The following is a 25,739-nucleotide window of genomic DNA, read 5'->3' on the forward strand; positions in this document are numbered from 1 at the left end:
TTTTCTGTTCATGTTTCACAGGTGCTACCTCTCTTGTCATATACTACCGATTCCTTCATCCCAAGTCAACAGAGATCTCCCAGGGTCCGAACCATAACCACGTGGGCAGCACGTGTATAGAACGAGGCGAATCCTCCTTCTCCTTCGGGGACAAAAGCCTGCCAGCTCCCTCCATGCAAAACCACGGCAGCTTCTCTCTCTCAGGTGTGGCTGGTTCTCTGCTGGAGCACCCCGGGACCTGCGGCGTCCGAGCTAACAGCTCCTGCCCTTGCTACCATCACCACTGGCTCCTAATCCGGCTGGCTCTGAAAACAGGAGACCTGAGTAAGATCAACAGAGCGTATGGGGCAGGTGGAGCAGCAGCAATACTGGACATGGAGGAGTACAACCAAGGGTTTAAGAGCAACGAGGGTATGACTATCACAGCACCAGGCAGCTGCGAGGCCATCTCCACCTCAGAGTCTCAGGGGAAAGGCCTGGCACCCCTCTCAGACTGCAAAGACGAGTTCCAAAGCGTGAGCGAGCCCACGTCAAGCGAACAGCCCGAAGAGGAGGAGGATGACAGTCTGGATATGGAGAGCCCGCTGGAGACACCCACATCAGATTTCAAACGTAGTTCACCCGAGGGCAAATCTGTGTTTGGAGACAGCCCGGAGCCGTATTTCTGCCCTACAGAGTCAAGTTCAACCTTATATTTCAGCGCCGATCCTCAGTCTCCCAGCAGTGCCAGTAACCCCCGTTTGGACCGGGACACTGGGGTTCGGGAACATGGGGTGCGCCTTAGCTCAATCCCCAGCGATCCAGCTCTTCACAGAGATATACGTGGGATCATGGGCCGGGTTGGACCACGCTGTACCTCCACTCCTAAATTGGACTCCGGAGTGATGGACTCCTCTAATATCCCTCATCTCACAGGTCCCAGAAGGCAGCTTATAATGTCCCGAAGAGACGAGGAAGAAACCTTCTAGCTTTCTCAAGACAGAATCAGGGAAAGAGCATCAGCAACTTAAGCTTTTTCATCTACTCAGTGCTGTAGGATGAGAAGGCTGGCAGAAATTTCACCTCTATATGTCTATATACAGTATCTAATACACTGTGGGGCCTGGTATAATGCTAAGCTAAGCCCGTGCTCTTCACAAATCATAAGCTATTTTCTAAAAGCGTTGCTTTGCCCAAATGCTCGACACACAGAGGTGAAACCTTCAGCAGTGTTTTCATCACACATAAAGAGGCTAATCAAGGAGCTAATTAGCCACAAAGTTAGTGTGTGGGGTCAGACACAGATTCTACCTGACACTTAATTAACTAAAGCCTCAAGAATCATACTGTGCAACAATAAATATTGATTCTGCCAGATTGTAATTACATATTTAAAGACATAGCCATGAGTTATATCAGAACATCATAAGAAATATGCAGCTGTTTCATTATCTCGGGCAACTGATGATCTCTATATTATATACTAACACTGCTGTCGTTCACGTTATTCATTGCCAGCAGTGACGAGAATAAAAGGGAGGGGGAGTGTGTGTGAATCTTCACCCTCTCAGCGTAAGCCAGAGCTTTGTTGGCTTCTTAAAAAGCACAAATATCTTCTGTAACATATGTGTGTTGCTGTGATTTATTTATTTTTTTGTTATACCCATAAAGAAGAAGAAAAAAACAAAACAAAAAACAGATCCCCCTCAGACAATAACACACTGTATCTTTTTGTATAATCACGTCGACTGGCATTGCTTCGAGCAGGGCTAGTGTATCAAACCTGGCAAAACTGTGTTTGACGTTTTAACTTTATTTACATGTTGACCATGTAATTGCTAAAAAATTTTGAATTTGGGGCGGGGTGTGTGTGTGTGTGTGAGGGGGGGGGGGATCACGTCTCAGGCACTGACTTTAAAAAAGGCTTTTAACCGTCTATTGTGTAACAAAAATGAAAAGATGCTTATGAGGTACTTGTAGTGACTTTTTTATGTGCTCTCGAGTGATATTTCTAGGGGGACAAATGCATTTTTTTTTTTTTTTGCTCATTAATGAATTTACTCTTGTGTAAAAAACGGATGAAATCCACTTGCAAATGATGCTGGGTTTTCTGTCGTTGCCCAGGTGACTGCCTATAATATGATATCCTGAACTGTGAAGGCCACTGGTGGCTTTTAAACAAGCAATAAACAGCCTACATATTGGGGTGACTGGAGTGTGCAAAGTGTTTGTAATTATTTGATGTTTGCATGTAAAGGATTTCATAATTTTTTTTTGTTGAAATGCTCCTTTTTGTGACGTCAGACTGTGTAAAAAGAAGGTATTTACGACGCTCGCCCTTTAAGACGTGGCGCATGCGCAGGCGAGCGAGAAAGTTAACTCCTGAACTTCGTAGTCAGAAATTTTTCAGATTTATAAAATAGCAGGGAAAACAGCTTTGGGTTGACATGGCATTCCGCCGAAGAAACAAGAGTTACCCTTTCTTCAGCCAGGAGTTCCTAATTCAAAACCACGCCGACATCGTGTTCAGTTTGGTGATTTTCATTTTGATTGGGTTGATGTTTGAGGTGAGATGAACTCCAGATTCTCTCTTTTTTTTCCTCTCTTTCTCCCCTCGTCTGCACTCAGCTGTTTTTTAAGATGGCAAAAAAAGAAAAAAAGCTGCTGATGCACATTCAGAGATGTAATTGAATATCCAGTCCGGTCGAAATTTTCTTTTAACTTTGCAAAAAGAAATAATAAAAAAAAGGAAATGTTTGCAACTTTTGACACATTTCAGTCGCTGTGATGAGTTTGGCGGATATGGTGGCTGGCTTTTTTTTTTAAAAACAAGTTTTGCTGAACTCGCAGTTAAAGGTAACATATGATGATTAAACCGAGCAGGCTATAAACTGCAGCTTTACAGCTTTTTATTGCCAGCGTGACTTAAAAGTTTTCGGTGTCTCTTGCTCTGCATACTTTAATTCCTAAAGGACTTAAACCGGAATGTGTTGTGAACGCGGCCCTTCAGAAAACAACATATTGTCATTATCATAACGACTTTATCTGTTTGCTTAAATCCACATTTTTTATTAGTTTTTACCCTCTTTGACACACAGTCTTGTTCCAGTTTGCAGTCCGCTTCAACATTTTGAGTGCACAGTTTTCACAGACAACCCGGTTTAACACAGGAGGCAGAGCGTTTTCAGCCTTCAAAATAAAAGCGTCGCTATGGTTTACGCCGCATTCCGCCACGCGTCAGACGTCGAGGGGGCTTTTATTTTGAAAACGCGCGTTAGTTTTCGCCTCCAGCTTGACTGTGGTAGTTTACTGCCACGTCTCAATCTTTGACCCACTGCTTCTGGCTGCTGGAGGCTCATCTGAACCATTTCTCTTAACCTGAGGACGTTTCAGCAGCTGACATGCAGTGACAGAGTTAAATAGATGTGTCATTAAGCCAACAGCCCGACAAACAGGGCTCCACTGGCACGAGCATTAAGCAAAGTTTCAATCCGGAACACTGCCTGTGATCACACAGCTGGCCGAGTTAAAAAAAAAAAAAAAAAAAAAACAGCAGGGGATTTCCTTCATATTTCTAGTTTCGGGAAAAAAGGGGAACTGTGCTATATGCTGGGTATGAATGTGACATTTTTTGGTGTTGACATGGCCTCGGAGCGCAAGGAATGAATGGTGACTTGATGCACTGGTGTCCAAAGTATGGCCAGGGGGACCAACCGGGGTCCCTTGAGGGGGGTCTCAGTCAGAGTCAGGATTGACTCTTCATGCATGAAGTTGAGACAAAATGTGGACAAAATCCCACCATGCACTTCTGATATTTGCAGGTTTTTATTAGCTAGATTATTAAGAAAAATATGACAATTTTTAGGTTGCAGGTTCTTTTCTGCCCTTTATCTTTAAATATATTGTTTTATGTTGGATATCTTTAGGTTTTGGACTGTTGGTCGAACAAAACAAGCAATTAAAAACTAAAGGATTAATCAGTTAATCAAAATCTGCCGCTTGATTGTGAGATACTGGATGATTCGACGTCTTCAGGCCTCCAGAAGTTACTCAAATAAAACCATCTGAAAATCACCATTTGACTCAACTGGTCACAGTTAACCATATAATAAATAATAAAAACCTTTGGGAAGCACCAATCTGATTTATGTGTTACTGTGGATTCTTGATATAAACTGACGGGAAGCTGTTCGGTCAATACAAGCCTTGTCATGCCAGACAGATTTTCCAGCAGCTCTGCTTAAGGAATTTAGCTCCCAGCAAGGCGGTTATGATACCACAGGATAGGACTGACTGACAGTATTATAAACAACATTATATGTCCCGAAAAGAAAGGCTCTCTCTCTCTATCCACAAACACCTGTCACAAACCTCTTGAGGCTGCGTTCACAGGACACTGAAATATGTTTCTAATTAACCAATCTTGTCTAATTTCCAGGCGACAGCCAAGACGGCCATACTGTTCATTCAGCCTCAGTACAATGTCACCACACTATCACCAGGTACGCAGTGCAGTTGAGGAATTCTAATTAAATACTCATTTGAATTCACAAGTCTGTGTTCTAACCACAGTTTACGCAGTTTCACTTCTGCCTCTGCTCTTCCTGCATGTTTCATCTTTTATATCACTGCCATTAAACTGTGACTACAGTGCACCAGGATGTTTAACACGCCTCCTTATTGCAAACGTGCTGTTTGTGTGTGTGTGTTTGACCCCTCCTGTGTGTGCTCAGAGGGAGAGGTGACGTTTTACCATTACGGATGGAAGGACTGTGCCACCATCCTCTTCTATTTCTTCATCGCCATCATCCTTCATGCAGTGGTGCAGGAGTATCTTCTGGATGTAAGTAACTGGGGCACAATGCATCAGCCACATCTCCCTGCTCTGCACAGACGTTAGTTTCATCGTTTCATCAGACGTTGCAAGGCAAGAGAAGGCGGCAAATATTGCAAACCGCTCCCTGGTCACCAAAAGAGGCAGCACAGCAACACATTATCAGACTTTCCAAGTCATTTGGTATAATTGGAGGGAATTTCCTTAAAAGAACTGGACGATTTAAACCCAAGTAAACATGCGATTATTCATTTTAAATCAGAAATGTGTTTTTTTTCCTACATATTTGTTGAATGGTTCACCCATTTCTCATTTCTGCACGATCAGCCGACTTAACGCGGTCTGACTGAAAGATTTCAATCAATTAATTTAGAAAGAAATAATTGCAAGTGAAACAAATTCAACACTCTCTATTTTCAGTACCAATTTAAATGTTTGATTTCCATTAACCTTTTGGGGAATTGTTAGGAAATTATTCATAGATTCTGGGCCCATAAAAGTCTTAGAAAAATAAATTATCAAAATGAATTATGACATTTAGGAATATATTCTGTGAAGATATTTACTTCAGTGGTTTTCATCCACTTTGTAGGACTCATACGGACATTTGAACCAAAACAGTTTGAAACACACTACATCAAAAACCAAAAAAATAAGCCCGCCGAGAGTTTGTCAGACTGACAGCAGGCTCCAGTTGTCTTAGGACAGAGATAGAGATAGTTATGGAGACAGGAAGAGAGAGCAGCATTTAATCCACCTGAAAGTATGAGCCCTTGTGTCATTGTTTAGAAATAGGCCAGCGTGGAGGAATGATGTTTTATTATAGCACCATCACCACGGTTTCCAAAGCGTCTTGAAAGGAATACTTCTTCACAGGAGGGTTTTCGGCAGCAGCCATAAATAGTATCTCCTGTCTTTTCCCGTCCTAGTTATTTGTATAACCGTGACACTTCCTTGTGCATGACAATGAACAGTCAACATGCCACCCATTTTGACTGCATTCACATGATCTGCTGTATTGTTCACGTTGCAGAAAGTGAACCGCCGTCTCCACCTCTCCAAGAGCAAGAATACCAAGTTTAATGAGTCAGGTCAACTGTGTGTGTTTCACTTGGTGTCGAGCGTGTGGAGTTTTTACATCCTCATAACAGTGAGTGATATTTTTAAATCCTACAGTACTCAATAACAACTCCCTTTTTGGGGAAATGACACATGTATTCTTAGAAATCATAAAAAAACGAAAACAGTTTAAAGTTATTTTCTCTGATTTCTTCACACAGGAGGGATATCTCCTGCATCCCAGCAGCCTTTGGGAGAACTATCCCCATGTACACCTCAGGTATGACTGCAGCGTAACACTCTGTCACAGATATGTTTACATGGGTAGTATGGCTACAATAACCTATATTATGTTATAGGTTTAATCTGAGTAGAAGACCTGATTAACAATCGATATACACTGCATGTTTTTTTTGTTTTTTTTTAAAGGCTCAAAAATTCCTAAAGCCCAAGTTGACATCCGGATGTCTCGTGTTTTCCAGCCAATAATCCAAAAACCATCAGGCTGAAAGCAGTGAATTTCTTTTTAGCATTTTTGTTTTTAGCTCTACCATTTTCCACACGACTACATTTTATAAAGTGCTGACAGATACTTGAGTCACTTTAGAGCACAGTTAGGTGGTTTGTTGCTTTTTATGTCTGAGATAGTGCTGAGATATATCTGATATACTAAAATACGGGTATCTACAACTGGTATTCAGCTCAAAATGACCTTTTCAGAGAATTTAAGTTAGTTTTAGTTTACATATTTTGCCTGTGGGCTCCAATTTAGACCATCTGCCCTACTCTTAAGTTAGCATTGTTACAATTTTAATTTAATACAATTTGAGTAAGAATTTGCACATATACGCTTAATATCAACAGAAATATTAATGGTTTTAAAACTAGATTTTGACAAAAATTCAGTACCCTTACCAGTTCAGATAATATTGTATTTTTATGGCGTATACTTCAGAACAAGTATGAAATGAATCAAAACACTACAAACAAATGTCGACTCAGCTCGGTTGGTAATCCAGCTTTTAAGTTTAGCGTCTGTATTTTGTAACCATACACACAGATCTAAAACCTCAACATGCAAACTAACCAGCCGTGTTTCATACTTTTGGACTATAACATTTATAGTCTGACCGTGCTCCAGTTTGTGCAGCCACCTGTTTTTAGGAAACATCCGTGTAATGGTTTCCTCTCTCAGGTGACACAGCAAAACTTTGCTGGTTTTCTTGGCTGCGTCTGCCCTTAACCAAATGTCTTCAAGGTTTATTTTTCCTAACAGTTGCAATGTCAAACAAATCAAAGCAGGAATGTATCACCGTGGCAGCAGTACACAGCACTCACCCTCCTGCTCTTGTACTTTCCCTCCGTCTCTCTGTATTTCTGATCCAGGTTTCAGGTGAAGTTTTTCTACCTCACTCAGCTGGCCTACTGGCTCCATGCCTTGCCGGAGCTCTACTTCCAGAAAGTACGCAAGGTCAGTAAGAAGGCCCTGGGAACCAGAGGAGTACTGAAGCGGGACTAGAAAAGCTTTGTGTGTTAGCTTGTGTATGTTCTGCATGTATGTGCATCTGACAAATGATGAGAAAGAACTCCTGGAGCTGAAAATATACTTTTCTAAATAAAAGTCTGCTTGTTTTTCAGGAGGAGATTTCTCGTCAGCTTCAGTACATCTGCCTGTATCTGCTGCACATCTCCGCAGCCTATTTGCTAAAGTAAGCACCCAGTGGAAGGACCTTTTTTCTGAAAAGCAAATTCAAAGGCTTGTCAAGGAAACGAAACTCTCTCTGAAGTTTTAAACCTGCGGTGTGGAACTTTTTTTGTCTCCCCCTTATGGCAGCGAGAGCAAATACACAAACACCGCTGACGTGTATCTATGACATGCACCTACAGTTTCCACCATAGGCTTCACCGTGCTATAGTCTACTCCAGCATTACAGTCGCTTCAATCACGACTGGTACGCCAGGAATGTTCACACTGACCCCAGATTTAAATACTGTGGTGTACTGGAATCACAGAGAGGTTTACCTGGTGCTGATAGGCTTAATCAGCATTGTGTGATCTTGTTAAAAAGGGCTTGAATGTAACAAAGTTCATGTAAAAGTCCCGCACTAAAGGTTTAAGCTTGAAACTCCTTAAATCAGTTAGTGCTCTTGAAGTGTATTTTTCCATAGCAGCATATTTCACCGCTTTACTGCTACTGATATGTTGTATAAAATACTATTTATGCTTAGATGTCGTCAACGACAATTTAGAAATGTATGTATTATTTCTTTTGTTGCCTGATCCATCGCCTGCCTCTCTCTTCTTTTCTTGCGTAGTATGAGTCGTGTGGGCCTGGTACTACTCTTCCTGCAGTATGTGTCAGAACTGGGCTTCCACATCGCCAGACTCTTTTACTTCACTGATGAGAACCATCAGAAAATGTGAGTAACCTCACTGGGTTTAAATTGTTTTGTCATTTTCCTCATCGCCTTTTAACCGAGGACACATTTTCACTGTATGGCGCGTTTCAGGTTCGACATGTGGGCAGTCAGCTTTGTGTTTACACGGATGGTCACTCTGACCCTGATGTTCCTGGCTGTTGGCTTTGGTTTGGGTCGTGCAGAGAACCAGGGGCTGGACTTGGAGATGGGCAACTTCAACACTGTACTGATAAGGTGATGGCCTATGTCACACATCTGCGTGTAATGATTTATTTTGTGGCACTGCTTTTACTGCTGTATAATCAAAACACACTATGCCCATAACAACCCGTGTAAAGATGTTGACTTTATATTGTTTTATTCTTTTACAACATGAAGTAGGCAGAGAATTTGACACTGATTTTCAGAAAATTACATTTTAAGGTTGAAAAAAACACATTTTTTAAATTGGGGTTGACATTTAAAAATTTGATGTACGATACGATTGCTTTTATTATCTATTTGCATCTATTATGTCTGAATGTCATTTTACTTACTCTCTATATTTAGACTTTATGGCTTATTGTTCTTATCCACCCCCACACATCTAAGGACAAAGGTGACATACTTTAATACATACTTTAAACACAGAAACAGTGGTTGCAAACGGGCCAACCAAACTAAAGTAAACATTGCTAGAAAGCGATGTCAGGTCCATTTTCTCTTACGCACAGTTTCTCACTAATCTTCTTACCTTTGTGCCCCGTCAAGGATGACTGTTCTGCTGCTGGTATGTTTGACCCAATCTTGGCTACTCTGGAAGTTTATCCGCTTCCAGCTGAGGCGCTGGAGGGAGTTCAGACATGAACAGGCTGTTCGCAAGAAGGCTGCCACAAAACAAGCTCTACGGCCAGCGAAGAGAGACTCACGTGAGTGTAAATATCTGCCATGACTTGATTTTTTTTGTTTTGTTTTTCCACCAATCTCTCCTTTACATCATTTCCTGCTTTTTTTCCTTTTTATGAATTAGTTTTGATCACGATGAATGTCTGATATGCGTCTGTCCTGTCTCTTCTGCTAGTCGGTCACCATGAAAATGGAGTTCTTAAAGCTGAGAATGGAGCCTCTCCTCGGACCAAAAAACTCAAATCCCCCTAAGACAGCGCACTGACTGGCCTGAACAGTGGCCTTGGCTTTGGCTAAGGTTTCTCATCAGCACAACAGGAAAACTGGCGGCCACTGGCCACCAAGCCTCTTGTTGAGTATGTCCTGAGATGTTACAGGGACTCAGTCACTACAGACTTAGGCTTGAATGCTGGAAAATGAAATCCAAGGAAATCCCTCGAGCCCAATAGACATTTACTCCTCATCATATCAGTATTTTTTATACACCCACGCAGCCTGCTATCCCACCCTAAAGGAGCACCATTGTATGCAGAATGATCTGAAATGTAAAGTGAACGCAGTATGCGGCACGCACGTTACTGTGTGTGTCAGCGTTGAATGTGTCGATGCATATCCTCATACATAAAGTACTGTATTGGTTGTATTGTGACGTTGCAGCTGTTTTTCAGCTCTTCCCAATTGAGCCGGCTTTGCTTGTTTTCTTCTCTGGTCTATTGGAGCAGAAAAGCGTTACTGATGATTACGGTCTGATATGAGCTTACTGTATGCTGGCCTTTAACATTAACCCTTCACTGTGTCAGTGAAGGGATTTTTGGCCAATCAATGGGCTCCTCCTTATGATTTATGTCTGTTTAAATCCTACATTTGTCACTGGTCACTTAACAGATAAGCATCAAGTATGTATGTTGGATATTACCGCATGCCATTCCATGTTTTTTTTTGTTTTTGTTTTTTTCTTTTAATTGTTTTGTTAATTACTTTATTAAATAATGCAATTTTCTGAAATAACAGTGTGGACTGTGACTGTGGAGTTTTCATTTTATACACTTGACACATCTGTACATTTCATAACATGGTAACAGCAGCGTGTTCTGGTTGTTCTGCATCAGTTGATGCAGATGGGAATCATCCAAGGGTGTCACCTCTCAATGATTTGTTTTTATGTGGCTGATGGGACACCATTTTAGAGACTAAATGTTCATGCTTGGTTGCTCGTCTCTAACAAAACCTTTTTGAAGTAGCCAATCCGGTTTTAGAGTAGGCCTCTGCAAACGTTTGGTACATGCCTAAAATAAGAAGGGTATTTTCAGTCACCAGTACGAAACAGAAGGTGTCACATTCAGTCAAACTGATCCGTTTTACTGCAACAGGTTCAGTGTTTATTAATTATATACATTCTGCTAAGGCTTTAAATCATCCTTTTGTGGTAGTGAACACTTTAATCCAGCCTTCCCTGACATCATGGAGATGGCTCTGCCATATCATCACCTGATAAAGAATGGAAAAAAATAGGGATAATCTGTTGTCTATTTGCAAGACAAACATCTAACATCTACTGGATGAGCTGTATTATTGACGGATAATTCAAGTGAATTGATTCATACCATTTTGCTCAGCTGGCTGGTTGTTTGTGGCTCTTACACCCAGCTTCTGACGCAAAGACTCGAGTGTCTGAGAAGGGATCTGGCTTGAGATGGACTCGAGGTACTTCAGCACATAGAGGTCGGCATCGGTCAACACAAAGCGGTGGCTGAAAACTAAAAAAACAGATCAAAAAGGGAAGAGAAAGATGCCATGAGCTGAACTTTTAGGTTTTATGATCTATTAATCCCCTACAGAAAAACAAACTTACAGCTTAATCTATCTAGAAATAATAGGTTTTTGGAGAAAAGATGAATAGATGAATATTCCTTTTGGAATCCAAGATATAATAATATCAAAACAAACTTTTAAATGGAGATTGGTACCCTCTACAGTGGCTCCAATAGCAAAGTCTGCAGGTGAGTAGAACTCAGGATTATCCGGTGAGGAGCCCGGCTTCGGGATCTGTGTCTTTTCCAGGAACTTGCCACCGATGATGCCAGAGTTGCGAGAGGGCTTTTCATAAATATTTATCATGTCATTGGACAGGTAGTAGCACAGAATGAAACGTCTGCTCTCATCTTTGGGATCCTGGGAGTCCTGGAATGTCAGTAACACAGGACGGCTTAAGCAAGGACAGAAATGATCTGTTTTGTTGTCAGTGGCTGTGATTTTTTTCCTGGACATGTTTTGAATCCAGGGTTGGGCCCATGGTTACAATGTAGAATGACCAACAAGGTTTATCTTACTAATGGCTTGGACTGTTGCAGTTTGGTGACTTGTAACTATATATAACCAACCATTAGTCATTCAGAAGCGGCACAAACATGCTCGCACACATGTTTACTCACCAGCCGTGCACAGTAGCGCAGCACTTGGTCATTTTCTAGCATCTTTATCACGTTCTTTTTGGGAGGCTCAGGAATTAAATGCAAACAATTCTGGAGAGAGTCTTCAAGTGAACCAAAGCCATTGTAGGGAGGGAGTTCCTGTAAGTCAAAAGAGATCATAACATAAAGTGTGACTTTATGACCTCAGGCAATATAGAAAAGTTTTAGTTTTGTAAAGAAAAACAAAAAAATAGTTTCTCACCTTCTTCGTCTCTTGAAGCGTGTCAGTCTGCTTTGAGACGTCTAGGGGTTTTATCTCCATGTCAGGGTGGTTCTTCTGGTAATACTCTTTAGTGAAGCCGTCGCAGTCGTACACCAGGAAGCGACGGCTCAGCATCTTCATGGTTTGACCCACCTGGAAGTCTTTGGGGGAGTAGTACTCATCCACTTCCTTTTTTGAAACCTCCAGCACACAGCTGGGAAACATCTCTGAAAAGAAATAAGAAGAGTGCTGTTGTGTAGCAGTTGATTAAGAATAAGAATCACAATGTTTATAATGTCATAGTATTCTATTATTAATCTCTTTCATGTTGTCTCATGTCACAGACAGTGTTGCACCTCACCAGACTTGATTTTCTTGGGCAGCTTCTGCCTGCGCATCACGATAGGGAAAGGATCTCGGCCACTGTTGAGTTTATGGACCTCTCTGATCTCCACTGTGTCATCCACAAGGAAATACTGGATGGTAACAGGCCTGGTCTCCCCGAACATGGAGTCAGCGTCGTCCCACAGGGCATAGAAACGCAGCACCTGACCAAGAAGAGGTTAAAAGCCTGAAACTAGAATCGGTATGCCAATACTGGCATCAATGACAATGACGTCACAAGATCAATTATTATGTTACTTATTTTCAAGTTGACTTGCATGATTCAGAAGAGTTCACACACAAATTGGCTCACAATCAAGTTAAAGTAACACAAATTTCACAGATTTGGTGACCTAGTTATTGCAACAGATGCATAATGCTGACCTTGGTGGTCATCTTTTGAGAGGTGTTTCTCATATTTACTTAATTCTTCCAAGAGCTGTCTACTATGAGTTGAATAGAACATTGTAAAAACAACACAAGGAGATCAGAGTTGTTATTGTACTCCTGCTCGATCCAGATCTGGGTTTGTAATGGTCACCCAGTGAGTTTAGAATAAAACCTGAATTTTCTTTACCTTACGATCCATGGTGAGAAACCGCTGTCTGGTGTCCCAATCGGAGGGTGTTGTGTAGGTAGGCGGAGGGTTTTTGTGACATTTGCTGTAAGGATCCACAGGCATGGGCTCAGGCTCATTCAGAACAATGCCCTCACTGTCCATGAATTCCTATAAGATGAGAGAAACACACAGACAGAGTACGACTAAAACAGCAGATCCATATTTTTGTGTCAAACACAGAGAAAAACAATAAAGATAACATACAGGATTCACACAGGTGGGTGTTGTACCTTGGTAAAAGTGTCACACTGCGTGATGTGGTACTTGACCCCGTACACCTCCAGGTCCATGCCAAGGTTGAGGTCTTTCCACTGGTAATGATCTCCTCGTTCATTCTTGGGCAGACGCTGGCGTTTGAGCCGTTTCCCCTGCGGTATCCCAGAATTCTCCACCCTGGGCTCAATGATGCACATGCTGTCATCCTCGAGGTAGTAGTAAATGACCACGGGGCGCATGCGGTAGTCTTCCTCAGGGGAGTACAGGACGTTTTCCTCAAAGTATGCATAGAAGCGTAGCACCTACAAGACAAGAAGGTGGTGAAGGAGAAACACGACCTCTTCAAATACTAATCCTACACCTCTAGGCATTATTGTACCTTCTTGTCAAGGGCCACATGAGCTGGGATGAAGTCCTCTACTAGGCTCTGGTCATAGGAGCCATAAGTAATGTCTGGTGTCTCAAAGGACAGCTCATTGATCTCCTGCTGGATCAGCTGCTCTGATAAAAGGGGATCCTGTCCGATACCCACAGTGGGACGACGGGGCAGAGCGTAGCCATTCTTATAGCTCAATGTCTGGGGACGATGGAAGGATGATTTCTGTGGAGGAAGATGATTAAATGAACAGAAATATAGATTTAAGGGTATTAAGCGGATTAGATATTTGCACTACACTCAAGGACACATTATATAACACAACACCGTGCTACAGAAAGCTGTGTGAGATATAGAGGTGGACAGAATAATAGGAACAGCTGCTGTACAATACAAACCTGGAACAGTGAATTTCATCTCACATATTTTAATGAGGATGAATTTGAGACTTCAAGTTCCTCTTTAAAAACTTTTTGTTCTAATCTTGCTCGACTATTAAAGCCTTGCGTTATTTACTTTACAAAGATAGTCATAGTTAGTTAACTTTCAACTTTAACCAACGTTACTTTCTTACCGTTACATCCCGGAAAGTGTATCCTGGTAAAAAAGGTTGTCCATGGCTATTCCAGTTCCAAGACATTGCTGGTTTTTCTTCTTCTTTAAATACCTTACACCTCTACAAGATGTTAAACTGTTTGATTTCCGTAATTTTGTGGGTTTAAATGAGGTTTTTGCTCGCGTGTGAAAAAAGCTCCACCACAGCTCCACCGTGGTAAGTTTGTGGTATCCATGGAAACGGCACGACAGTAACACTTTGTAGACAATTAAAATAAATAAATAAATATTTCATAGAACTACAGCTGAATGGAACAAACAGTGACAACTTAAAGAAATAAAGTCCAGATGTAGTAGGAAATTAATTATTACATATATTTAAAATATAATAAGGGTAAAACACCATCATATCCTCCATAATATCTTTTTTTTTGTTTAATACATGCGAATATAATCAATTTAAGTAAGTAAAATATCTGAAAATTATTAGGCGAATATAATCAATTTAAGTAAGTAAAATATCTGAAAATTATTAGCCATAGCTGTAAATAACTTTATTATAGCTGGGTAAATTATTCAAACGCTCTTAAACAAACTGAAGTGCTCTAACTTTACCTGCAGGGGGCGAGCAACACCAATAAATCTCCCTGATAGGTCAGCATCAGCATACAATCTTGTGAGTTCATGATGTTAACTCTCTATATTTGTAGTATTATATCATTGTGACTTCAGAGAAGTTGTTTGTCTGTAATAAAATCACTGTGTTGTGCACATGTCAAGTAATATTTAAAACATAATCTCAGAAGAAAGTGTGCAACAATTCAACAAAACAGTGGACAAGTTATTTTTGAACACAGTTTATTCCAAGCAGAGGAGTCATATTTTGGTCTCACTTTACCAGCTATTGGCACATTGTAATCCCATTCAAACTGAAACACATTTAAAACTGTCTTTATAAAAAACTATATAGAGTGGCAGTCTTTATGTGGATGACCCAAATACGTCCTGTGTACTCTCAGTTAAACTCTCAGTCAGAAAAATACCAAGCTTTTATTTATTTTTTCTTCTGAAAACTAAAAATTAATTCTGCGCTTGAATCCAGAGCAGCACAAGCAGAACTGGATTATCGATAGCTTATTTTTATTAAACTGGCAACATGATTTAAGAGACGTGGTTTGTACATCCACTGTGAACCTTTTTTCAGTGCTGGTTCCTTCTCCAGATGGCGGTGAGCAGCGATTACCACGAGCATCTGCTTTAGCACTGGTATCTTTAAAAGAGTGGCACGGTTGACACGAGACACAAGAATATATATATAAATATATATATATGATAAGATAAATTTGTAATATCCAATTGATAAATCATTTGCCCAGTTATTGGGTTACACACCAGCTGCACTCTAGTAACCTCATAGCTAGAAAAGGCACTGCACTGTGAATTAAACATACTGTATCAAAAATAAGGTTAAATCACTAAACCTCTTTGAGGCTCTTTATATGATATTTCTAAATTCCTTTCTTTAAATGCTGACATAGCTGTTTAAATGGGCTGATCCCCTTCTTAGGAAGCAAATACATCAACCAAAACACAGAAACACTAGGATTGCATCCCTGAGGTGCCAGACAACCTTCGCCAAGTATAAAAATATCTCATAATAAACCATACTTGAAAACAGAAACACACAACATCAATAAACTATTAAATATTATAAAATAGATTTCATAAGGGTTGAGATGAATTCCCCCCCAAAAAAATATCTTTTGGTTTTATAGAGTTCAAAAGGCAGCGTGGTTATTCACTGTGGAAAGATTGTCTTACATTGTCCCCACTGTCCAAGTACACTTCAGTCTGCTTTATGCTTCCCCTCTGTAAAGTCCACACTTGAATACTGGAGGGTGCTGAGCATAAAGCTCCGAGTGTCACAGTCCTTTGCAGCTGCCTCACGTTCAGCATAAAACAGACCCATCTGAGACCTTGGTCCTTCAGTCACCATGAAGTCTCTACAGGCCTATGTGTGTCTAAAGGCAGCTAACCCATAAATCCCCACTTCAAAAAGGCCTGCTGAGGTCACGGGCAAGGCAGTGTAGCCTTTCACCCCCTCGCTTCCGGGCAGAAAGAGGGGGCTAAGAGGTGGCTTACCATGCAGAGTGGGAGCTTATTCTCGTACCGAATGGGGTACAGCTTATGATACCCAGAGGAATATGCAAACCAGCATAGAGGGACGACTTTCTTCCTGCAGTCTGCAATACCTCCCACTGCTCTCAACAGAGTGAGTTGCTTTTTGCAAGGGCCATGTCCCTTGCCCCTTTCCAACCCAAGTGCGTTCTAAATTTTGTTCAAGTCAAGTCAAGCTTTCTATATTTAAAAAAAAGCCCCCTTAGGAGTCCTCAGTAATACCGGTTGAGGCTCCGTGTCCCAGGGATGTCAGGTTGCCCGTTCATCCAGATCTCTCGGATGATTCGCTCCCTCTCTTCGAGCCTCTGCGCCCTTTCCAGCTCTTCCGCCGATGTGAACACGTTCATGTTAAGTGTGCGTTCGAACCGCCTGTGCCTCCGCGCCGACAGGTCTGAGGTGGTGTCCCAGTCCGAGTCCGAGTCGCTGGAATCGGAGGACGAGTCGGCGGGGCGCGCTCGTTTCTTGGCGGGAGGCCTCTGGCGGGGCTGGCAATCGGTGCGACAGGAGATCTGGACCACCAGGGCGAAGAGTGTGAGGAAGAGGCCCAAACACACACCACAGACGAAGAAGAGCGCTGCCCTCTCTGGGTGGTCTGTTATGGAGGAGGAAGAACAAAGGAGTTGAGTTGATTTCTTACAGAAAACGTCAAACATTTACCGGAATCTTTGTGAGCGATGCTGGGTCCCTTTTATTTTCCTCTGACCAGTTCAGCCTGTTACATTTTTTATAAATATCTCACTTGATGGCTCACTCGTTGTAATGAATATTGGCTGCAGACTTACAGCTCGCCCCCAGCTTGGTCCCTTGGTTTAGCCAAAATGTCTCATAAATTCCGGTAACCCTTCTATGTACTGTACTCCTTTATTCCCTTTGTCTTCAGAGACGTATTTTTACATCTTAATGTCGATTAATGTGTCCCAACACGTCACGCTCCAAGCTGGACAAGACCGAACTGCTCCTCCTCTTCCTCTCTTCTTTCATCACCGACAGACCAAAGTGACGCCTCTTCCATCCATCTCAGTCACTGCCTGTGGCAGATAGTTGCTCTGCTGCACCCTATTACCCAGATATAAACTGTAACTCAGCCCAAGGCCTTTCTTCTCTCATTTGTACTGAGGTTTTCAAACCATCAGACAACTGTTCCAAAAAGAAAAATCAACTATAATTATTAATAACACGTGTTTTAAACAGGTTTAGTTGAAGTTCACACTTAAAAGGTCAAACATTATTTTGATTGGTGTAATATTCCTCAATAAAAAGCATTCTATGAATGCACATCATAAAATTTTATGGCAGCTTACAAAAGTGAGAAAACAACAAGTTCAAAGCTGAGTTCATTTACATTACATTACATTACATTATAGTTTGCTTTATAGTATATTTTCTTTTCTTATGTTGTCACTTGTCACTTTGTGTAATGCTGCTGCTGCATTATCATTTCCCAGCTTGGGATAAATAAAATCTATCTATCTATCTATCTATCTATCTATCTATCTATCTATTACACGTTACAGCATATGTTTGTTTGACTGTATGACTTCTGCAGTGGGTCGAGATAAAACAGGAAGTATCCAAACAACGAACTGATGCAGTGTGTGTGTTCCAGCAGCTGGCTGAAGCAGGTGACTGACAGTGTGTGCAGTGTGTCTGGCCATTATCTCTGCACAACATCTGCATTCCTCTGGCCCACATACACCTTTCATTCCCAGGAAAAAGGAAATGGGGGGGGGGGGGTATTACCCAAAAGATAGTGTGCCACACACATTTACCACACATGAAACTCTCTCAGGGAAGTAATCTTGAGCTGTTACGGCCCTTAAGCATCAGGATCCGGTCCTATTCTCAACTAATGATGATAAGGTAACACATTTTCACGAATTTTTGCACTACCTGATATGTAAGTGTAGGCTGCCAGCGCGTTGCTGATGAGGGCCATGTTGGTGGAGGTGGAGTTGATAATGGGATTCATGTCTGGAGGCCGCAATGGACTTTCTCCTCCTCCTCCTCCTCCTCTTCCCCCTCCTCCTCCGGCTTCAGAAAACTTCTCCTCGTTGGGGTTTGTCTCCCTAATCTTCTTCCTATCTGCAAAAGACGACAGAGCCGGAAAGTTCAGTTTCACAACACGGAGACGGAGAGGAAGGTGGAAAGTGGGTAGTTAATGTAGCGTGTTGAGTTCTTTATTTAGACACAGATGTCTGAGATTAAAAACAGGCAATGACACACAAGGAGTGGGTTCATTACAACATGTACAGTCAGATTATGACAGCATTGTTTGGGTCATTTACAGTAAAAAATAAGAGCATATTGCCTCTGAGGTATTGTGACTACAGCCTTCAGATCACTGAGTCATCTGCTGTCTCATAGTGGTTTTCGATTTTTTTGTAAATCCGCTTCTGTAAAAAAGATGGATCACACATAAAGACCCACACGTTCCCAGAGATTTGTGTGATTCAGAAGATAACACAACATCCGCTTCATTCTGACTCAGGTCATTAAAAAACAGAGAGAGAGAACCACATGGGAAACGTTTGTACTTTGGCAACATTTCAAAAAGCTCCCCTTCAAAATCTCAGAAAACAATCTATTTATAGATGGGAACAACTGTTTCCTCCTCTGGATTTTCATCACTGTACAACTTTCTTTCTGTGCGTGTTTACATGCTGGCTTGTTTTGTGTATGCAAAAGAGTGGAGGAGTCGAGTTCTGAGAGCAGAGTGACTTGATCACTTACAGAGCACAGCCACCTCTAGTTAACCTGACGTGGGTTTAGGTGGGTTAGTGTACTGTAACTTTAGCTCCGTGAATAAGCGATGCCTCACTGAAAAAAGAAAAACAACCCTTAAAATAAGACTGCCAGAGCAAACAGGAATATTTAGTTCAGTGCGCATAAGCCTTGCCTCTGTGTGCATGTGTGCACAGTCATATTTACATGCTTGATTCTTTGTCAGTGTAGGTGAACTGTCACACACACCAATGACCTCTAATTGCACGGGCTTTAAGGTGTGTCAGGCTTCTCTTTATCTGATAAATGCAGTTTAGACTGGAATTGCTCACTGAGGAGGTAAATGTTTCCACCTGGACCTGCTGCTGCGGTGCACACACATCAGCTAACATTCGAACAATAGACCACAATCTCTCTCTCTCTCTAACACACATAAAAATAGACAGATGAATCGTCAACAGAAAACACTCACACAGTGCTTGAAAATACAGAATACATAATGATGGTGATGCAGTAAATGCTGTTTTGACTAAATACTTTCAACGTGATTAATTCAGGTGAAATCATTTCTATGATGTAACATAATATTTCTGACATTTTAGACATTTAAACAGTAATAAATCCCACATCTGTGTTGACACAAGTGATCTGTAGTATTTTATGTTTCCACCATCATCAATAAAGGTGTGTTTAGAATAGACATAAGAGGAACTGGGTAGTTATGACCGAGTATATATATCATGGATGGAAGAAAATTCCGGGAAAAAAGACTGCACCATAGTCGCTGAATAATCTCTGGGAATTACAGTGCAGAAATGCCAGAGCAACAAGCAGTTTGGACCGAAGACGGAGACAATAAAAAGTCGGAATCTTGTGGTTTCTGACTTTAACCTTTCTAACGGGCGGGTCAGTTTGACCAAATTATCCTTTCCGGCCAGTGATGGAATTCACAAAGTTTCGATTTAAATTCTAGAAAAAGATCCCAAAGTCAACAATACAAATATGTAAATTAAGCAGTAGCAGTTGTAAAGTTGTCCATTTGGTATAACGATGCTGCTATAAAAGCCATGACATCTTGGACATGAATACTTTACTCAGTGTAAGCATCACATTGCTGTAATGAACTGTCTTCCAGAATTACATACACTGAGAAATGTATGAAAGTTTACAGAAAGGTTAGTTTGAATAAGGAATTAATTACTGAATTCCCTGCTGAGAGTTGGATAGGAAGATAGATATCACTCTCATATGTGCATGATAAACTGAGGTACCAAAGGTAACAAAACCCGCCTGCCAGCACCTCTAAACCAACCAATTACCATATATTGTTTGATTAACACATACAAAATGGGAAGTTTTTAAAAAAAGTTGTGGTTTGTGTGCTGGACTATTTCTTGGATGGGGGTAGAGTGACCCTGCAGAGTCTCCACTGATTGCCTGGCATCCTCGTGGTGACGACAAGTCTCCAGCGAGTCATTGGGCCCAGCCAAGAAACAGTTCCATGCATATCTGCTGGATTTTGTCCCTGTGACAGAGCCAGGGTAACTGTTTACTCCTGTTTCCAATCTTTGCATTAAGCTAATTGGCTTCCTTCATATGTATTACAATTATATATTATATACAATTTTCTCATGTAACTCTTGGCAAGAAAACAAATCAGCATATTTGAAAATCCTCCCTTTGCCCAGTTGAAAATAAGGAGAAGTGAGACAAATGAACTGAGAAGTTCGGGATATCTATATTTACAGTAAAGTGTTTCTTGTTCCGCCTTCATATTCCTCTCCATGTTTCATCTTCTATCAGTGCATCAGTGACGGAAAACAGGTTTTTCTAGATGAGCTGTAAGTGTAGCGTTTGAAGCCGGTGCAAGGAAGTGAACCCATTCATGCATTAGCAACATCTTCTGTCTGCTCCCTCTTTTAACTCCTCATTCATTCGTCTATCCTCCTAATTAGTACAGTGCCGGTGGCTCAGCAGAGTACTTAGTGCGCTGGAAGCAGGCCACCATCTCTCATGAATAAAGCTTTGTTAAAGTTTCCTTCCTTGCTGGAGTCTCCTTTTTTCACTCTTTAATTTCATTGTTCTTGTCTGTCTTCTCCCCCTTTTTTTCTCTCAGTGGGAGTTTGACCATATAACAGACTGATTTAGACCTGTGGTCACATATAAGTGCAATCGTTGGCTCTTGGAAAGCAGTATGTTTTTAAGGCCAATGATCATAAATGGCCCAAACCGATGGCTCTGCGAGGATACATATGGAAGCAGTTGAACCCGTGTGACTTTAAATATACATACATATATGCCCTGACTTGAGACCTGAGTTACTGTTTCTCTTGATGCCTGGGAGGCCTTTGGACTGTTTAGTGTTAACAGCTCTCCATGGGAGGCAGTGAGTGTGTGTGTGAGCGTGAAAAAGCTTATATCCTTACCTGGAACAGCGTCAGGACTTTTGACTGAGCTCCCCTCCGGAGGGCTGTCTCCCACTATGTTGGGGTCATGGGCGCTGGGTGGAGGGGAGTACACAGGTGGTCTGGGTCCCTGCTCCTGGAGCAACTTCTTTGGGACTTCAAAGAGAAGAATAGGTGGAGCAAAGAAGGGGATGGGGAGTCAAAGTAAGACACATAGAGAATAATTAGATGCTGCCTTATTTTAAGGGGGGAGATGAATAGCAAGAGCAATATAATCTGGTTATAGTATGTCTGCAAATATTTAAAAAGCAAATTATAGGCTGTATTTCTTTTCTTTTTTTTTGTGCAACTTTTTAGTATTCATTTGGATATTTTGAATGAATTACCAATATTTACTCTCTGTTTTTGGTCTCCACCACCAACTGATGTAAATATCTGGTTCTTTAGCTGATGAATGCTCCCCCAGTTCACCAGCTGGTAACTTATTTTGTTTGCTGCTGGCCAGGTAGTGTATAGTAGGATTTTCACTGGAAATAGATGCCCATGAGAGCGTACCAAAACGATAAAGTTTCAGGCAGGAAAACCAAAACAATGAGCTGAAAGATGCTAAAACGCTCAGTTATGCCCAGAGTATAAATCATAAATATCCCAAAATTTGTTTAAATGTGAAGTGAATATTGGCTGAAATATTGTTTTTTTCCCCACTCAAATATTTCACTATTGGACTTTACATGTCAAGCTGTATTCTGGACTGGTTGTTGCAACTAACAATTATATTCATCTGTCATTCATTTTCTTCATTAGTCAATAATTTGGTGTATTAAAAAAATCAGAAAATAGTGGAATAAAATCGTTATAATTTCTCTGTGCCTGTGGACATGATTAAATTGCTTGTTTTGTCCAACCAGCAGTCCAAAACCAAAACCACAAATAATCTGTTTCCTATATAGACGACTGCGAAAAACAGTAAACATTGACATTTGAAAGGAACCAGTGGATTTTCAGCATTTCTTCAGACTCAGAGGAAGTTCTGTATAGTCAGATACTAAATAGGATATTCTGTTGAGACTACGAATCGTGTTAATCTCTTGTACATTTGGAAGCAAAACTGAGAGTGAAAATGCTTCTGTGATGTGAGTAAGGAGCAGTTGTAAACAGCATGCCGCGCCATGATTCACACACTCCTCCTGACCTTGCACTCTGATTCCCGAAAGTTATGCTGCCCCCACCTCCTCACTCCTTCACATCCCCCAACCTCGCAGTGTCCTGTGAGTCAGGGAGTCTGCACTCTTTCCCCCAGACGCAAACCCACAATGCAGTGGGCTATACATTCCTGCCCGCTCACATGTGGTTTTGGAGGCCGGGCCACGATCCGGTCACTGTGTTTGTCTGCCCCGTTGGATCGGTGGTGATTTACAGCTCATCCAGCTTTCGCTCTTGTCTGCCATTCTTGCATTTTCATCTCTCTGGACAAACAGGCACTGACAAATAATCAGCTGCCTGTTTTTTTAGCTGACATCAGTAGCACTAATAGTGAAACGGTGACATGTGATTTAGGGTAAAAATGAACCATTTGTTTAAAGGCCAGTGAATAAACACACTGATCAAATTTCCAGAGACGGATTTTGGCAGTGGTTCAAGAGTCAATCAAAACGCAGGAAGGAGCAGAGCGGACCCCACAAAGCTCCCCTGCACTGGATACTTAAAGCCCTGGACACATTACAAGATTTTTCCAATTATAAGCAATGATGAAAAGACCGAGCAGGAACATTTAACTACTGAGATTTACTGCACAGATTATTTTATGATATACTGTATTTGCCTTTATTAGACAGTTGACAGCAGAGATTGACAGGATATGTTGGCGGGGGGAACCTGCCAACATATGATACATATGGCATACACATAACAATGGCCATCTTTGGCAAAGGTGGGGACTGGATGGATGTTGTTTTGTGGTGCACCTGTACCTAAGCTCTTAAGATTCGACATGACTAGACAGCTAATTGGCAGCAGTTGTGAAAAATAACGAGAGAAATGAACAGCTCTTACGATTCAGTCCAATTATGACGCTTAATAAATAATCTCCATTACATCTCGCAGAATCTTTTCCGACATATTTAGAAAGTAAATAGATTAAATTGCAGCAGATGTGGCTTGTGTTTGATATGTATTTTGCAATTTTACATATTCTAACTATTAGAATTGATTTGAATTATTAATTATTAATGATTAGAAGTACTAACTCCAAAGAAAAACGTCCCATACTGCTGCATCTACAGCATATATTGCAACCACTGTAACTCTGCATGCTCTTATTGTTTAACTGGGTTCAAAGTTAAAACACTTCATATCTTACTACATTGTTGGTACAGCCAATGAGAACAATGATTAACTTCTCAAAGAAAGAGTCACACACCAGTACTCTCTAATTTATTTTACCATGCATGCCACACTGTCTTCTGTCAACTGAGCGGAGGGAGCTGTATGGAGCAATGCTATGTGAGAGGAGAGGTTTTTGATGCTATCTTACTGCAGCCAATCAACAGAGCTGCTTTACTGAGACTCACAGACTTCAAAGAGCTCCGCTGAATCCGGTTCCAACATTTCGCTTTGAGCAAAAGGGCAGGAGATCGATGCCAGACTAATAGATGTAGTAAATGATTCCTGGTCTTTCTTTTACCTCGCTAAGACGGCCGATATGGGGTCAGGTAGGTTGCCAGTTGTAGATACATATACTCTTACATTTAAATACCTTTCTGTAATTGCATCATCTCATGTGGCAAACCGCACCAATCTGTCGCCTAAATAGGTTAAAAAACCAAGAATATGAAACCCCATTTTATGCAGGTCTGGTTGGCACAAACTAAATAAACAGAGCTCCCCACATGTGGAGGTGAAAAAGGCAGAGAAATGAAGAAATAGGATTCGGCCTGGCAGCTCCCCCTGTCCTTCCTCATCAGTCTGACACACTAATCATGGGTCTTAAAACTCCCCCCACTGCCACGCTGCCACCATCCCCACGCCACGCCCTGATTACAGCCTTCTGATTGGCCCTAATTGGCTGCACATGTGGCCCAGGGTCACAGCTGAGAGACGCCATGATGTGACACACACACACACACATTTTTCTTTACACAATTAAGGAACGTATACAAGTGTATGCACACTCACAGACACACCACATTCCTGTGCATACAGAAAGGACATATGGATGCATTACACGGCATGCGTGCATGCACACATAGTCCAACACACTTGTTTAACATCATATAATCTATCTTTCCCAAAAGCCATTTCTCAGGTTATGTTTTTCTACGGGCTTACTTTGTTGGCAAAGTACAGTACAGTATGTTAAATTGACTGTTGCTTGTCTAAAAATAATTGTCAAAAAGCTAAAACCTCTCGAAGCAAACGGCCGCAAACCACGCGTAAGGAGCCAAGCAGTAAAAAGTGTACCAGTAAAAGAGAGAAAGAAGAGTGCAAGGGAGAGAAACCGAAGACATAAATCACACTCTACAGCCTGCACTATACAGTAATGGCATGGTTACATATACGTATTCTTAATATAACTCCACTCAATGGGATCTGTGCCAGCGCTGTACCTCTCACAGCCCTAGGTCGCCACGGGGAGCGAAGATACGAGGCGGGAAAGAGTGCCCATAACAATGGCCCGTGTTTACACTGGCAGAGCCCGGCTTTGTTTTCACTGGACTCTGTAAGCCGGAGTGTATGTGTGTGTGCACGTCTGTATGTGTCTGTTTGTGGACCATGTGCTGACCGATGCAGAACACAGTTGGGACAAAGCCCTGTAAGCCAGAAGGGATATAATGAAATATTAAACCATGCTAAATCTGAGATGAGATCAGACATGGGCCAATAATTTGAACTGCCTTTAGCCTCTGTAAGTATACACGGGGGCTGCTGGGGACTAAATATTTTGGAAATTGTTTTTGGGCGTTCTTTAATTCTTGGTCGTCTCTGAACTAAGCTTAATCTACACAATGACTTCTCTCTGATGTACTCTAAGCTGCTTTAATGTGGTGACCCTCATCTAAATTATACTCTAGCAAAAGGCAACAATTATCTTAGGTTACCCAGGTCTGGTTGAGATGTACTGTATATTCATAAAACGGACAGGGAGACACTTTTGACAAGAGGTGGGATTCATTTGCAGCTACATGAAGATATAAAGAGTTCTGTTATATTAGTTATGCAGTGGATAATTTAAGCTTAGATTTGGCCTTAAAGGGGTGTATAACAATTGGGAAAATAGGGATGGATTGATTCAATGATCTGGTATGTGCATGTGTGTAAGAAGTCTAAGCAAAAGCGTCTGGTTTCAATCAGCACACAGCCAGTGCCTACTTAATCTACAACATTAAAGTGCTGTCTAAGACACACTTGATACTCACACACAAAGGCAGTGCCTCA

At 41.5% G+C, this 25,739-nt stretch overlaps 4 protein-coding genes across 7 annotated transcripts in view; 2 read left to right on the forward strand and 2 right to left on the reverse strand.

Moving 5' to 3' along the window:
- The window catches only part of xkr5a (XK related 5a), a 7,906-nt gene extending 6,244 nt beyond the window's left edge, over nucleotides 1–1,662 (forward strand). Inside the window, exon 7 of the mRNA XM_027284416.1 lies at nucleotides 22–1,662. Coding sequence (XP_027140217.1) covers nucleotides 22–968 — 947 coding nt within the window. The 3' untranslated portion in view covers nucleotides 969–1,662. The remainder of the gene's footprint in view (nucleotides 1–21) is intronic.
- A 661-nt stretch (nucleotides 1,663–2,323) lies between these two features.
- On the forward strand, nucleotides 2,324–10,191 carry tram2 (translocation associated membrane protein 2). Its single transcript, XM_019277408.2, has 11 exons — nucleotides 2,324–2,546; nucleotides 4,418–4,481; nucleotides 4,713–4,822; nucleotides 5,847–5,963; nucleotides 6,094–6,152; nucleotides 7,259–7,343; nucleotides 7,511–7,581; nucleotides 8,189–8,293; nucleotides 8,384–8,527; nucleotides 9,044–9,201; nucleotides 9,354–10,191. Exons 1-11 carry the CDS (start codon nucleotides 2,427–2,429, stop codon nucleotides 9,428–9,430), a joined length of 1,110 nt encoding a protein of 369 aa, XP_019132953.1. The 5' UTR covers nucleotides 2,324–2,426; the 3' UTR covers nucleotides 9,431–10,191.
- Nucleotides 10,192–10,539: 348 nt separating this feature from the next.
- efhc1 (EF-hand domain (C-terminal) containing 1) lies at nucleotides 10,540–14,247 on the reverse strand. The gene is made up of 10 exons (XM_010741025.3): nucleotides 14,021–14,247; nucleotides 13,450–13,671; nucleotides 13,085–13,372; nucleotides 12,813–12,962; nucleotides 12,213–12,399; nucleotides 11,852–12,078; nucleotides 11,611–11,748; nucleotides 11,146–11,359; nucleotides 10,783–10,935; nucleotides 10,540–10,666 (listed from the first exon to the last, which is right to left on the reverse strand). Exons 1-10 carry the CDS (start codon nucleotides 14,084–14,086, stop codon nucleotides 10,638–10,640), a joined length of 1,674 nt encoding a protein of 557 aa, XP_010739327.2. The 5' UTR covers nucleotides 14,087–14,247; the 3' UTR covers nucleotides 10,540–10,637.
- A 591-nt stretch (nucleotides 14,248–14,838) lies between these two features.
- The window catches only part of eva1aa (eva-1 homolog A, regulator of programmed cell death a), a 118,921-nt gene continuing 108,020 nt past the window's right edge, over nucleotides 14,839–25,739 (reverse strand). For all 4 annotated transcript variants that reach the window (XM_027284432.1, XM_010741024.3, XM_027284433.1 and 1 more), the window contains 3 exons: nucleotides 21,327–21,461; nucleotides 18,070–18,261; nucleotides 14,839–16,771 (listed from right to left, as the gene is read on the reverse strand). In XM_027284432.1, coding sequence (XP_027140233.1) covers nucleotides 16,392–16,771; nucleotides 18,070–18,261; nucleotides 21,327–21,461 — 707 coding nt within the window. In that variant the 3' untranslated portion in view covers nucleotides 14,839–16,391. The remainder of the gene's footprint in view (nucleotides 16,772–18,069; nucleotides 18,262–21,326; nucleotides 21,462–25,739) is intronic.

The sequence above is a fragment of the Larimichthys crocea genome, chromosome XI (assembly GCF_000972845.2).
Source record: "Larimichthys crocea isolate SSNF chromosome XI, L_crocea_2.0, whole genome shotgun sequence".
Lineage (NCBI taxonomy): Eukaryota > Metazoa > Chordata > Actinopteri > Sciaenidae > Larimichthys > Larimichthys crocea.